General features: G+C 40.2%; 1 protein-coding gene across 1 annotated transcript in view; it reads left to right on the forward strand.

The window, feature by feature from the left end:
- NT5E (5'-nucleotidase ecto) overlaps positions 1–7,765 on the forward strand; it is a 153,378-nt gene extending 145,613 nt beyond the window's left edge. The window contains exons 8-9 of the mRNA XM_068231108.1: positions 1,395–1,595; positions 2,911–7,765. Of these exons, the coding sequence (XP_068087209.1) occupies positions 1,395–1,595; positions 2,911–3,095 (386 nt within the window). The 3' untranslated portion in view covers positions 3,096–7,765. The remainder of the gene's footprint in view (positions 1–1,394; positions 1,596–2,910) is intronic.
- Positions 7,766–15,992: the final 8,227 nt, after the last annotated feature.

Here is a 15,992-nt window from a genome sequence, read left to right on the forward strand (position 1 = left end):
CCAAAATGAAGAGAATTGCACTTTACCTTTTTCTTAGCAGAATCCACGGAGGATGCCCTGAGCGTCCTCCGCTCCGTTCCGCCGTCAATGTAGGCCTTTCCGTTCCCCCAGGGCTTGCCCCGACCCCATCAAACGGGTCGCATCGATTCCACCCCTAAGATGGCCGCCTTGAGCCGCGGCTGCGCAGTACGCTTTGCCGCGATTGTGCAGCCTTTAGCCCGCCTCCTGCCGCGTAGTGGGTCTTGACATCCTCCTGAAGAGTACGTCTGGCACGGCGGGAGGCGGGCTAAAGGCTGCGCAATCGCGGCAAAGCGTACTGCACAGCCGCGAATCTAGGCGGCGGCCATCTTAGGGGTGGAATCGATGTGATCCGTTTGGTGGGGTCGGGGCAAGCCCTGGGGGAACGGAAAGGCCTACATTGACGGCGGAACGGAGCGGAGGATTCTGCTAAGAAAAAGGTAAAGTGTAATTTTCTTCATTTCGGCCTCGGAAGTCCTTTAAAGACCAGAGACTGCCGGTTCACAAAATAGGGCTTACTGACGTCACGCAGTACGGATCCGCCACTACGCGTCACTGTAGCCCACACACTCTGCCGACCGTATGATGGCAGATTTCCCCGAGCCAGTCAGGAGCTGATTTTCATTGGCTCCTGACCCTGTGATCTGTGAACAGTATGACCCAATGAGATTGACTTATAGTGATCATGGGGTTAGGAGCCAATTGACCGACTCAGGGAGCTCTTCTGTCATAATGATGGCAGAGAGCGTGGGCTGCATGCAGCATCGAGAGAGCAGCACGATCGGCAGCGGGAGTGTGTGGCCGGTATGATTGAAATCTATGCCCTAGCAGCTCTCAAACAGGGCATACACTTCGATCAGCATGGTACCGAAGCAGTTAAAGAAGGATCATCTTAATGGAACACAATTTGTGGGGGAGCACAATGTCAGCAGTGTAAAGGGGAAGGAGAATAATCCTCTATAAGAAAACCCTACTGTCTCTGCGTCCCATGTCCGTGTGTGTGTCCCTGCGTGCTACTGCACATGTGCTGCAGGGACAGCCATTGGACGGGAGCAGGACAGACAGGGGGTCGAGCGCATGGCGCGCGCGGTGAATGTGCAGCGGTGGCGTCGGTGACGGGTGGGAAGGAGGAGGGGTTTAAACACAGACCTAGAGCCCGTTTTTAAACGGGCTTAGGTCTACTAGTGATGATATAAAAGGGTTGCTAGAATGTTGGCACCACCAAAATATGATGGAAGAACTACAAGGTGGGCAGTATAAAATGGAGGATTATCCATCTTTGGTTTACATCAGAGTACATTTTTCATTCTTTGTTATCGATTCAGATGCATTCCACATATGGTACATGCCCATTTATGAATACCTTATTTTTATAGGAATTAGAGTGGTGTACAACGTTGATAAAGATCCATGGGATAGAGTCATCAGTTTAGAAGCTATGTGCACCAAATGCCGTGTACCAAAATATGTTCCAGTGGAAAAGGACCAAGTTTATAAAGTTGTTCTTCCAGGCTACATTGCTGAAGGGGGAGATGGTTTCAGTATGTTAAAAAATGAAAGTCTGAGACATGATAGTGGTAAGTGTTCCAATGGCATAGGAATGAATGTATATCTGTTGTCAATGTTTATCTTTACCTGCATTTATTACCCATTAAACCCATTAAAGATTATAAATTTACATGGTTAGAAATGTAGTTTAAAGAGACACTGAAGCGGAAAAAAAAAGTATGATATAATGAATTGGTTGTGTAGTACGGATAATTACTAGAACATTAGTATATAGTGTTTTTTTATAACATTGCATCATTCTCTAATATTTGCAGTTTACACACTATTCAGCATTCTAAATGATTTTACAGAGCAGGCCAGTGAACTTTGTGACTATTTTCTTTTTCTCTGCAGAGGACAGTTCAAGACAGTGGAGATAACAAGCTTCAAAAGACAGAGCTCTCTGTGACTTTTAGGCTGGTTTCACACCAGGACGTTGCGTTTTAGGGGACGTTATGGTCGCATAACGTGCCCCTAACGCAACGCCTGGTGCTCTGTAATGTGGACGTCAGAGTGAGCCGCGTTGTGCAGCTCACTCTGGCGTCCGTGAAGCCGTGATGCGCACTCTTGGACGCATGCGGCATCACGTGGTCCCGCCCGGACAATCGCCGCACAGAGTGGCCGCTCCAGGAAGTAAACACTGCACGTCACTGAGTGCAGTGAATATTAATTAGCCATGTGCTTGGCTGCTCTCCGCTCCTCCCCAACATTACAGCGCATGTGCAAGCAGTCTAACGCGGCTCTGCCGCTTATAAAGTACTGCATGCAGTACGTTCTGTTATGGCGCAGTGTTACTGAGTAACGCAACGTGGGCACTGTGAACAGCCTATTGATTTTTCATTGCTGTGCGGTGGGCTGCGTTACAGGCTGCACTAACGTGCGCCTGTAACGTCCCACTGTGAAACCAGCCTTAAAGTCGTGGAGCTCAATGGCTATTTTGCATAGATAACTACAGTATCTTAACTCTTACTGTACTGGAAACAATATTAGACTTGTCTCTGCTCCTAATGTTTTATTTTTTAGCTGTACTACACATACAAATCATATCATCATTTTTTTTTCGCTTCAGTGTCTCTTTAAGATGCTACTAATGTTTCATATATGAAATACCAGAACCCAAGAAGTGGAGAAACTCGCAGCTGTAGTTGGCACCCTGCGCTCCATGCTCCCAGCACTCAGGAAGCACACAAAGCAGCCAGTGCTTCCAGTGCTTTACAGGTGGCCAAATTGCTTTGGCGCCCTCACACAACCAGAACCCAAGAAGCGGGTGCCCAAATGATTTACAAACTCATATTGTGTCTGGCTTCTCCCCCACTGTCTGATGTAACTGTGCTTTCTTTGCAGGTGATCTCGATGTTGCCGTTGTTGGAAATTACATCCGTAAAATGTTACGTGTTTACCCAGCGCTGGAAGGGAGGATCCGGTTCACCAGTGAGAAATCTTGCCCATCAGCAGCACACGTCACTCTTGGGAACTTCCCACTGATTTCCTTAGCAGTTGTAATACTGCTGGTGCAAACATTACTCTAAAAAACTGTTTTCAGCACAACATCTTAAAAAACAATATTTTAGTGAAATGGTCTGCACTGACAGCAGTGCAAGACCAAACCATGACATCCACTTTCCTCCATTGAAAAAGACATTTCGGTTCTCAGCAATGATGAAAATGGAGTTGCAGTAATTTGGAAAAATGTTCTTTGATGAACTAATGGTATTAGGAAAATATTTAAAAGCTAGAATATGAGCAGTGCATATCCCCAACTACCATAGCCTACAGGGAACACATGCTAATGGAGAACCCTCAGCAGTAATATGCAATTACTCTGGTATTGCTGGCTAGGACTAGTAATGGGGTTTTCTGGAAACTGTAGTTCCCCAAGCGACATCACACCCCATTCACACACAAGCTAGCAATGAAATGCATTATGGGAGGCTGACTTTAATAAAGTTTAAATGCTGGCTCACACTAGAACGGATGCAAAATGGGCACTGTCAGGGCATCCACTCACAACAATCTTCACTTTCCACTCCGTCCACCTGTCTGCTTCACTCACATGTCCTGTGTCAATCTTGTCCGCCCGTACACATCGGCACTCACGTTGTCCTGCCGCGGTTCGATCCCTCGGTACACAGTCCGGAGGCCGGTAGAGGAATGGGTTTGCCCATAGGAGACAATAGACCAATTCTCCTTAGCAACAGGGAGAATTTTCATTGGTCTACCATGAACCAATGAGGACTGCAAGGCAACTAAAATTAAATACTGTAAATATCTCAGCCTTCATTTTCCTCTCACTTCAGGTTTCCCTTACAGAGAACAGAAACAAAGATGGTCTTGAACAAGCATGCAACATCTGACCTTGCCATATTTCACTGTACTAACCGTTTAGACAGTCAGTCATAGGAGTAGAACCTTGCACCTTTTATACTGTATTTAGTAGTTGCTTTTTTTTATTTGGCAGTAACTGATTTAATTATGTGAACATTTTAAGGATACAATGTTTAGACATCCTGAATGGTTCTCAATGCAGGATTATCCCTGCGATTAATGTCTGGAATGGCTGATCTAAAATATGGCAATTCTTGTGTTCAGTTAAATGATGCTGGCAGTGCAGTCAGTACTTAATCCAGGATGTCATAATGTCAGTACTTACATGACAAGGCTGTCCCTGCCCTGTACACTTGCATTACTGGTAACACGAGTTGTGCTCTGCCCTTCATTGTGTGCGTCAGTTCCAATCCAGGCAGCAACAGAGATGGGTAGTGATGGGATTTGTCTGTAAAACGGAACTCTTGGTAGCAATTTTAGGGCACATTTAAATGGCCAATTAGTAGCTTTAGCATAAATAACCTTGGCAAGTGCCTGAAATTTGGGTTAAAGACTATTGGGTAAAAACACAAACCACTGTTCAATCACTACTTTAAAAAAAACAAAGTTTTAATTTTTTTATTATTTTTTTAAAAAGCCTACTTTTTAATTCCAAGTCAGATGCACCTTTTGTTTACCATCATCTGGTCCTCATACAGCTAGTGACTCTACTTACTCCAATGAAAAAAGGCAACTTTTTCCATTTTATTTTAATTCAGAAACTCACAACCAGATGTGCTTTCTGTTATTTTTTTTTTTTTATCAATTCAGTAACAGTATTTTCCAGGGCAGAAAAAGGACTTTATGAAGCCCACCAGTAACGTTTGCATATGAAGATTCATACATGCCAGATACATGTTGGTAGGCAAACTGGCTATATTTCTAGAATAGATTTTAGATTTAACCACGTCTTCCTTCTTTGCAAATGCACTTTAAATAAAATATGCAAAATGCTGATGGCAATAGTTCAATTCAAACTAGGTGTTAGTTTTGGTCTGTCTTATTTTTCTATTAGAGGCATTAAACAGTAGTATTGCTACTTAAAATGTCAGGGAAGCAAAAATAAAATTGCACAATTCTATTCAATGTAATTCAGAATACGATTAAACCGTGTGCAGACTTTTTTCCAACTTTGTGTCCACTAGAATGCTTACAGTGACTGGTCCGCTGGTTTAACCAACAGACATAACATACAGGCCCTTCAATCCACTTTTCCTCCTAACATTTCTCCTAGGAGATAATTTTCCCTCTTCTGTTTAAAATAACTTTTTAGCACTCAAACTGAAAAAAAGTTCCAAAAAGTAGTGTTTTCGTTCTTGCTGGTGGCGGCTTAAAAGGAATTTTATTGATAAATGTGAATATATCACTTTGGAGAAAAAGTGAATTGAATAAGAGCCACAGGGCCATATGCAATTCAGTTTTTCACCTGAGTTTTGTCCTAGGAGATCATTTTTCATTTTGGATTTGAAATAACTTTCCAGCACTTTTCAGCTAAAAAAGTAGGTAAAAAAGTACAATCAAAATTATTTTGAGTATTTTCTTGCTTGCTGGTGGCTTAAAGAGAAACCGTGGCCAAGAATTGAACTTCATCCCAATCAGTAGCTGATACCCCCTTTCACATGAGAAATCTATTCCTTTTTACAAACTGATCATCAGGGGGCGTTGTATGGCTGATTTTGTGGTGAAACCCCTCCCACAAGAAACTCTGAGGACCATGGTCCTGGTAGTTTTCTGTCTGTGAACCTGTTTGCATTGTGGGAAATAGCGGTTTCCAACTGCCACAAAAGCAAGCAGCAGCTTCATTACCTGCCAGCAGTAAAAATGTCATCATGTGATAAGTGTCAGAATGTAAATCAGGGATTTAAAAGATTTTACAATGGGCAAACACTGACTAATTCATTTATACATAATTATTGTAAAAATGAAGCACTTTTTTATTACATTCTTTTCACTGGAGTTCCGCATTTTGACAAGTTTAAAAATATTACCTAGGAGAAAACTCAGGAGAAAAAGGTAATTGCATATGGGCCACAGCCTCCATAAGCCATATGTGTCATTCCTTATGCATCTGTTTTGCAATCCACTTCTGACTATTGTTAGCCCTACAATCACATTAATTTATTTTTCACACTGAAATGCCCAGGTCATTGATACTAGAAGTTTTTATCTCAACAATAATATGATGCAAGTCTCAATTTTTTTTGAAGGCAGTAGAATTAATCTTTAAAACTTCGAGGACCACTATAGCCAAAAAAAAAAGTAAAATTAAAAATGTGTTGTATACATACAGTATGTATAAAATGTAAACATTTGTTCCAGAATAAGAAAAAGGAAACAGGCAAATAAATTAACAGATTTACTTACCTGGGGCTTCCTCAAGCCCCTGAAAGCTTGTGTGTCCCTTACCACAGCTCCCCTCACAGCAGGTTTCCCTGGAGTCCACTCCGTAGCAGCTTCTGACCTGGTGAGGTTGGTGGCTACTGCAATCGTGCAAGCACACCGCTTGCGGTCATGCTCCTGTTGATGGCAGTGTTCTGTGCAGGTGCAGAAGTACTGCACCTGCACAGAACACTCCTGGCACCAGGAGTGTGACCGCGAGCAGTGCGGCCGGGCAGGCATAGTACCGCAGCTGCTACAGAGGAGACCCCGAGCGACCCGCTGAGCGCGGAGCTGCGGTTAGGGGACACACAAGCTTCCAGAGGCTGGAGGAAGCCCCAGGTAATAAAATCTGTTTTTAATTTATTTGCCTGATTTTCCTTTAAGCTTGACCATTTTTTTGGGTTTGGGGTGAGTTAGACCTGCTCTCCTTGGCAGATTGAACCCACTTTCATGACTATTTTCTGCCACCTTCACTGAACATCCAGTGATGTGTGACCCAGTGGACCCAGTGGTATTATATGGTCTTATAACCTACAACCCTACCCAAAAAAAAGTTTAGATGCTGTTTAAAAAGCAAATAGAATCAGAATGTGGCGATTTGAACCCTATATTGAAAGGGAACCTAAACTGAGAGGAATATGGATGTTTCCCTTTAAACAATACCAGTTGCCTGGCAGTCCTGCTGATCTCTTTGGCTGCAATAGTGGCTGAATCACACACCTTAAACAAGCATGCAGCTAATCCAGTCTGATTTCAGTCAGAGCACCTGATCTGCATGCTTGTTGAGGGGCTGTGGCTAAAAGTATTAGAGACACAGGATCAGCAGGAGAGTCGGGCAACTGGCATTATTTTAAAAGAAAAAAAAATCTATATCCTTCTCAGCTTAGGTTCCCTTTAAAGAGACACTGAAGCGAAAAAAAAAAATGATATAATAATTTGTAAGTGTAGTACAGCTAAGAAATAAAGCATTAGGAGCAGAGACATAAGTCTAATGTTGTTTCCCGTACAGGAAGAGTTAAGAAACTCCAGTTATGTATGCAAATTGCCATTGAGCTCCAGGACTTTCAAAGTTGCAGAGAGCTCTGTGTTATCTTAACTGTATTGTTTTTTTTCTTTTGCAGAGAACAGTTCAGGACAGGTCAAACGTTCACTGCCTGTTCTGTAAAAAAAAAAAATGTAGAATGCTGAGTAGTGTGTAAACTGCAAATATTAGAGAATGATGCAATGTTGTAAAAAAAAGCTGTATAACTGAAAATAAAAATGAGAATTTTTTTTTGCTACTAATGTTCTAGTAATTATCCGTACTACACACGATGATTTGTTTCATTGTCTCTTTAAAGGGACACCGAGCAGTGCAGAAACTATGAAAAGATGCATATCATTTCAAAGCTCTCTTTCTCCTCTTTCCAATGATATATAAACCGCCCCCAACGCCTTTTAGTTTTCGCTATTTTCGCGATCGAAATTGCCACGGCTGCGATTTCGATCACGAAAATAGAGAAAACTAAAAGGCGTAGGGCCGCGGTTTACGTGTCGTCAGAAAGAGGAGAAAGGGAGCTTTAAAATGATTTCCCTCTTTCCATAGTTACATTGTATTACACAGGGCGACTTTTTCTCAAAGTCAGCAGCTCCATTCAGCAGAAAAAGTCGCCCTGTGTAATACAATGTAACTATGGAAAGATGGATATCATTTTAAATCTCTTTCTCCTCTTTCTGACGACATGTAAATCGCTGCCCTACGCCTTTTAGTTATCTCTATTTTCGTGATCGAAATCGCGTCCGCGGCAATTTCAATCGCGAAAATATCGAAAACTAAAAGGCGTAGGGCGGCGGTTTATATATCATTGGAAAGAGGAGAAAGAGGGCTTTAAAATGATATGCATCTTTCCATAGTTTCTGCACTGCTCGGAGTCCCTTTAATCAAAAGTAGAACAGAAAGTATGTCAAATGTTAAAACTAAGAAATTGTGTTTTATGAAAAAAATATAGAATATATGCTCATTTTAAATTTGATGCTAGTAGCCTAATTCAAAAAATTAATAATAGGAAAACAAAAGACCAAAAATTGTGTAATGTTAAGGAAAAAAACTAAAAGCTGATGCTCACTGGCAATGGATCACTGTCATTAAACACAAAAATTCCATCCTAAAGAGATAAACTTATGTTTCTCAGGAGTAAAAATTGAGAGAGATACACTATTGTGAGCAAACAATGTGCACGCTGTGTCTTCAGTACTCCGGTATTTTAAATACCTCATTTCATTAGTAGTGCAGCACTGTGACAATTTTCAAAAGCCGGACATGACATTAATTTATGATTTTGTAGAGTTGCATGAAAAAAAATTCACTCTCCATGGCAATTTGAATATTTAACCTTGATTTCAGCAATATCTATAATGTGGTATAGCATATCAATCACCATTTACATTTTACAATCTGTTATGTATTTTAAACAAACATTTCAAATTTAAAGAGGAACTGTCGCGAACATCTTAAAATGTAAAACACATACAAATAAAAAGTACATTTCTTCCAGAGTAAAATGAAAAATAAATTACTTTTTCTCCTATGTTGCTGTCACTTACAGTAAGCAACTGCCACTCACTAAGTGCTTTTAAAAATAAAGAAAACCATGAGAAGATGGGCTGGTCCAAAATCTGTTGGTAATGTCAGATTTCTACTACTTACTGTAAGTGACAGCAACATAGAAAAGTAATTTATGGCTCATTTTACTCTGGAAGAAATGTACTTCTTGTATATGTTTACATGTATTTTAAGATTTTCGCGACAGAGATCCTTTAATGGTGGAATAAATAATGCATCCCATTGATCACAACCTCAAACATCTACAACTAGAATCTGGTGAATTAGATCAGGTGATTAGAACATTGCTAGAGAGGATCTTAAAGAAAATTGTCCTAAATCTTTAAGGATTAACTCAAGGATTTAGTCTGCTTTGCACTTTCTTTGCGTTATCACCACACCGTCACTGAAAGATCTCTTTGAAGCATTCGGTAAGGAGATTAACTATTGGACATCAATCTACTGTCCGAAAGAGGAGACATTGGACCATTTGCAATTCACTTTTTCACCTGAGTTTTCTACTAGGAGAAAAAAATACATCTTTGATTTAAAATAACTTTTTAGCACTTCGCAATGGAAAAAAAGTATCAAAAAGTAGGTAAAAAGTGCTATTTAAAATGGATTGACAAGTTTTAAATTATCACCTAGGAGGAAACTCAGATGGAAAAGTGAATTGCATATGGCCCATTTTCTAACAACTGGCTAGCCTGAATAAGTTGTCCCAGCAGGCTCAGCAGTCATGCAATACAAAATGCTGAAAGTTATGTGTAAGAACCACAACATGTTATGTGATTTTCAAGTTGCTGTCATTACTAATGAAGTCAGTGTTCATCAGTCTGCCAGTAGGAAGGGGTTTTTAGAAATTAGATCTACATCGTAGGTGTGCCAAGAGAAGACTTTTGTTGTCCAGAAAGAATAGACACAAGAATAAGATGGTAAGTACACAATACCAAGCAGCACCTAGCTTATGAATGGTCTGCAGGGAAAGTCAGTGGGGGAATTTAAAGGCACAGGATGTGCATTTGCATCTGCAGTACCAGAAATGACAAGAGCTGAAACCAATTACACTATCTTCTAGTTTACAAAGAGACATTGGTTCACATAATAAATGCAATTATGTGTTGGCAGGGGCGCCTCATGCAGGCTGTCTCATGCCCCCTCCTAACCTCTCTAGTGTTACCCAAACTTTACAAAAACATTTACTATGTGGCTTGGGAGTTACGCTACATAGAGGGTGCCCTAGGCCTCTGAAAGGGGAGCAGTACAGGTAGCTCCCTAAACCCCATAAAGAATATCAGAAAAACATTACATTTGCTCATCAAGATCTAGGCAAAAATAATACGCCCTGGACAGACAAGGCCTGTTTGATAGGAGACCTGTTTGATAGAACACAGACTGTATTTCACCTGAAGTTTCTTATACCGGTCACAAAGCTGAAGGTCAAAGTCTTAGGGCCCATTCACACTAGAGCGTTTTGCCGGCGATTTTGGCAAAATGCTCAAGTGCTAGAGGTTTTTAAAGCGCTAGTGCTATAAAACCCTATGGGCCCGTTCTTACTTGGGCGATTAACCGCCTGCAATTAACGCAAATCGCCAAACGCAAACGTGTAGCCTGCACCATTCTCAGGCGATTTCTCCGCGATCGCGTTTCAGTGCTATAGAAGCGCTAAACGCGACCGCGGAAAAATTGCCGCAGTGTCCAGTGATCATTCTGCGTGTAATTGCGCTTTTAAGTGTGAATGGGACCTTATGGTCTGAACCTGCTTTGCTCCATCGCATCCTATATAACTCAAAATCAACACTATGAATTCATTATTATACCAGAGAGTAAGTATAATCTGAGACCTGTCAGAAGATTCTCAGCCCAAATTTGACCATAAACATTCCCAGGAGTCCACTGTAGAAAGGCAAAAAAAAGGAAAGAGAAATGGATTGTGCTGGAATGGTCCAGATCTAAATCGCATTGAGACTTTATGGGCCTATTGAAATGGAGGAAAAGGAAAAATATCAGACTAGTAAACTGTATTGCACCCCTTGGTACAAACAATATTGGCATTCCTTATAACAATGAGATCCATAGGTTATACTGTTTGCCATTAAAGGAAACCACTTTTTTTTTTATTTACATTTTCCCTAGTTTTTAAATGTTTTAGACTAACTTTCCTTCTATCCTTTCTTTTTTTTTTTTTTTTTGACTAAAGTGTTGATTTGTCCACATAAGATAAAAATAAAGAAACTGTATAATGGTATGGATTATGTACTTGACTATATATAGAAAATTTACATAACTGTAATAAAGATGTAGTTGAAAGGGTTAGGGAAAAAATATTTCTGACATTTAATTGTACAAAGTTTTTATGGGGTTTTGGATTTCCACTAGAATTTTTCCACTTTGTTTAAACATCATGAATTGTTTTTTTTTACCAAAGATTCATAAACCGGAGTAAAATGTGCCTACCTTTGTCTTTTTGTTTTATTATTAACTGAAGTGTATTGCAGTGAATGTTATGCAGTGATTAGCACTGTGCATTCTGTAAGTAAAATAGGCTCCTAGCCAGTAACCTCTAAGCAATCATACATCTGTATTTAGTATATATCAAGAGAAGGATTAGAGGATGCAGAACTGGCCACAGCGTAGGAAATCAGATTAAAAAAATGTAGGTCCACCTGGACTGCAGCACCGCCAATACACATCCAATAGATTGTAGCTGTAAAAAGATAAAACCAGAAGGGTGCTTCAAAGAGTAAACACACTGGGGTTGATTCACTAACAATCAGTGCGCCATAAGTGTCACTTGACAGCTTATTGGGCCAATCAAAGTGCGGGGATCACATCCTTTAAAGTGACTGGACCCGCCGGGGCTCTGGGAGGGACGAGTGGAGTTCCTGTTATTGCCAAATAGCCCCTCCCAATATAATCTAATCGAGAAAAGATTACAATTTCTTGAGTGAAAGGGGTTATTGGCAACTGATTGAGATGAAGCTCAGTCCTTGGTTAAAGTTCCTTTTTAACTCCACTGAAAGGTATGATCCAGGCAGCAGAAGGATTAGTAAGAAGTTAGAGGAAGAGATACATAATCTCAGTTAACGGATGCTGCATAAGGGAGTTGTTGACCATGTATTTTTCAGCAGCAAGCAAAGGAACAATAATGTGGAGATCACAAGATAATCACAGCACGTGAAAAGTGTCTGGAACAACATCTAAGGAACATTAATGAATCTTGATTGCTAAACTTTGCCAAGAAAGTTTTCTGCTGTTTAATAGGATTGATGTGTCATTACCAACACTTGGCTACATCACATTAATGAGTCCAACACAAAATGCTTAGGAGGATAAACTGCATTTGGGAAAATATACAATTACATGGTAGAACAAGGTTTTTAATTGTGCTGGTTGACGTCTTTTCACATCAGGGATAATCTTAGTGACAGGTTCAATGATCTCAGTATGCTCTTATCATACTGAAAGTAGTTTGGCTCATACAATTCGTTCAAATAGGGATAAAAGAAACCGGTTTACAAAATAGCAAAATAAAATCTCTGTACAAACAATGCATTAAACAATATCCTCCTGTGATCTCTGCCAAAGTGGATCTATATTTAAATATGCTAGGTACACACTATGAGATTTTCTGGCAGATTTACTTTCAGATCGATTATTTCCAACATGTCCGATCTGATTTCCTTTTTTTTTTTTTTTTTTTTCAAACTCAGAAGCATACCTGGTATGGGAAGTTTGTCAGCCAATGGCGTCTCAGCCTTCCACAGCTGTTGGCCAGTACTGGGTAATGCCATCATCATGGTTTGATAGGTGCATAAGTTAATTTTATTATAACATCGTGTATTGACAATTACGCTCATATTTCTAACGTCTTCCCATACCCCTTACTCCCCTCCTCATTCTAACCACACGCTAATCACTCAATCAACCACCAGTAGGCTTTTATACCGTTATCATCCTCATCCAGCACTCATTACATGCACACACTCAGTCTAACACGAACCTCGACCCACCATGTGCCTATCATTACCCCATCTCAGCCATGTCTGTCTTGCCCTCCAATCCACATGTGCCAGAAGCTTATGTTTTGTCCAGATATTTTTTTTATAAGTGATTGCCACAAGTTATTACAGGATCTTAACGCTTTCGAACAGACTAAGACAGGTATATAGCTAGTTTTATCATTTACCCCATGCACTTCACCACCACATAACTGATTCATTCTGTTGATCCAGACGTCAAAACTTGGCGGGGATGAGTCTTTCCATTTATCTACTATGATATTTTTTGCGACCTTAGAGCCAATTTCTTTGATTAAAGTACTACCTTTACTGCTTTCTGGGCTTGAGATGCCAAAGATAGCTTCACTGGCTGTCAGCTCGAAATTCTCCTCTAGTAGCTCGCTGCTAAAATTACATATTTTTTCCCAGAAGTTCTTAATTACTGGGCAGGTCCACCACATGTGCATCTCTGTTCCACCCTCCTGCCCACACCTCCAGCAACATTATTTTTGTCTTGAAAATGTTTGAATACGGGCTGGTGTCATGTACCATCTGGCTAAGGTCTTATATTGGACAAGCTGGAGTTCTGTATCTTGGATCTCCCAGTTGGCTTTCCAAATCCTAGACCATACGTTATCTAGGGAGCAACCGAGGATCTTTTCCCATTTTGTACAATAAGTGGGGATCAAAATGTGGCTCTCACCTTGACTGGTAAGTCTGTTTATTTTAGACAAGGCTTTGTCCATTTTCTTATTGAGGAGAATGTGTTTTTCTAAAATGTTTAGGTCTTTTCTTGTTTTGGTTAATTTCGAGTTTATTTTATGCAGGAAACTCCGGACTTGGGTTAGACCCCACGTATCTTTCTGCCCAAATTTGGTTAGCAGACTAACAATCCCCAAACCAGGACTGCCCCTAAGATTAATAATGCGTGTTTCGCTACTGAGTTTATTCCTGGTGAACCAAGACTTCACCAAACCTGGAGTGAAGTCTGGGTTCTCCCTCAGGGAGGTCAGGGGCGAGAGGCCCGTTTCTTTATGCCATTTTGACACAAACCAATAGAGGGTTTTTAGTGTAGGCCCTACCAGAGGATGCTGAGTGGAAGAGTATACTTTGTGGATGTTACTCGGAATCCAAGTGAATATTAGATCAAAATTACACTCTTCCCTTTCCAATACAGTCCATAATTTCTCTGTATCGCTGGAAGAGGACTCTATTTTCCAGTCTAACACTCTAGCCAAATGTGTGCTCCTGTAATAATTTTGAATATTTGGTGCCGCTAGACCTCCCGCCTCTTTCCCCCTCGATATGGTTGTGTAGCATATCCTACGCCTGGACCCACTCCAGATAAAATCCTGGAAGATTTTATGCCAAACTTGAAACCACGAGCTGGGGATGGCCACTGGCACACTTCGCAACAGAAAAACGAGTTGGGGTAATACTAGCATTTTAATTATATTTATCCTTCCAATGATATTAAAACAGGGACGGTCCCAAGATTGGAGTTTCTTCTTGTATACATTTAAGGTTGGGGAAAAATTAACCTTAAATAAGTCATCAGGGTTTGGGGTAAGTTTTATTCCAAGATATTTGATTGCGCAATTATTCCATTTAAAATTACTAATTTGTTTTATATTCTGCATAGTGTTGGAGGAGCAGCCTAAGTTAAGGATTATAGTCTTTTCATGATTAAGTTTAAAATTAGAGTATAAGGAAAAAGTTTCTAGGAGTTCCCTACACCTAATAATCGATTGGACTGGATCGGATAGAGTTAATAATAAATCATCCGCATACGCGAGTATTTTAAATTCGTCTTTGTTAGTTTTGATTCCATTAACCATGCTATCCTTTTGAATTATTTGGATAATTGCCTCTAAACTGAAATTAAATAGCCAGGAAGATAATGGGCAACCCTGCCTAACCCCCTTCTTAATATCAAAGACTTTAGTGATGTAGCCATTAACGTTAACTCCTGCGCTTTGATTCATATACAATTTTTTGATTCTGTTTATAAATTTTGGACCAAAACCTAACCTCTCTAGAGACGCAAAGACAAATTCTCGTGAGAGGCGATCAAAGGCCTTTTCTGCGTCAACCGCTACCATCACTGCTTCGACTTTTCTTTTCTTACATATGTGGATTAGATTAGTTGCCGCATAGATGTTATCTTGAGTTTGCTTATTCTTCACGAAACCAGCCTGTTGTTTGCCAAGAATTCTATCAGCCACTGAACCCAGCCTATTTGCTAGAATTTTAGCGTAAATTTTGACATCGCAGTTTAAAAGAGAAATTGGTCTAAAATTTGCACACTCTAAGAGAGATTTTCCTTCTTTTGGAATTAAAGCAATTATTGCTTGGTTTGTGATTTTGGAAAAGGTAGCGACTTCTTCCTCATTGTTAACCATTTTACAAAAAAGTGGAGCCAGGGCTGGTGCAAAGTGTTGATAGAACTCTGCGCAATAACCATCAGGTCCGGGGTTCTTTCCTTTTTTTAAGTTTGATACTGTCTCAAGGAAGTCATTTTCAGTTATCAAAGTCTCGAGCATTTCTTGATTTGTTATATCTAAGGAGGGTAAATTTATTTTTTCCAAATAGGCCTTTGTATTCAGGTCGCTAGATTTCTCGGCGTTATATAACCCTTCAAAGAAATCAGAGAAGACCTTGGCTATATTTTCTGTATCACAGACGATACTACCATCTATTTTTTTAATCTGGTGGATACGTTTGGTTGTCCGTTTTTTATTAAGTAGGTCAGACATTGTTTTACCGGCTTTGTTTTTCCCTTGTAAGTACTGCTTTTTTAAGGCTTTGTATTCTTGTGTACATCTATTATTAAGTAGATGGTTTAATTCTGTCTTAATACTAATCAGTTTGAGCAGAACTTTAGTAGACAGGCAGGATTTGTGTTCTGCTTCTGCTGTCTGTAGGCTAGCCAATAACTCGGCAGCTCTTTTTTGATTATCTTTTTTTCTCTTACTGCTCAGACCTATTAGGACTCCTCTTAGGGTGCATTTAAAAGCATCCCAAAGAATGCTCGGTGAAGAAACTGACAATGAATTTATTTCAATAAACTCTTTTATGGAGTTAGCTATACACAGTCTGGT

This window comes from Hyperolius riggenbachi, chromosome 4, assembly GCF_040937935.1.
Source record: "Hyperolius riggenbachi isolate aHypRig1 chromosome 4, aHypRig1.pri, whole genome shotgun sequence".
NCBI classification, from domain to species: Eukaryota; Metazoa; Chordata; class Amphibia; order Anura; family Hyperoliidae; genus Hyperolius; species Hyperolius riggenbachi.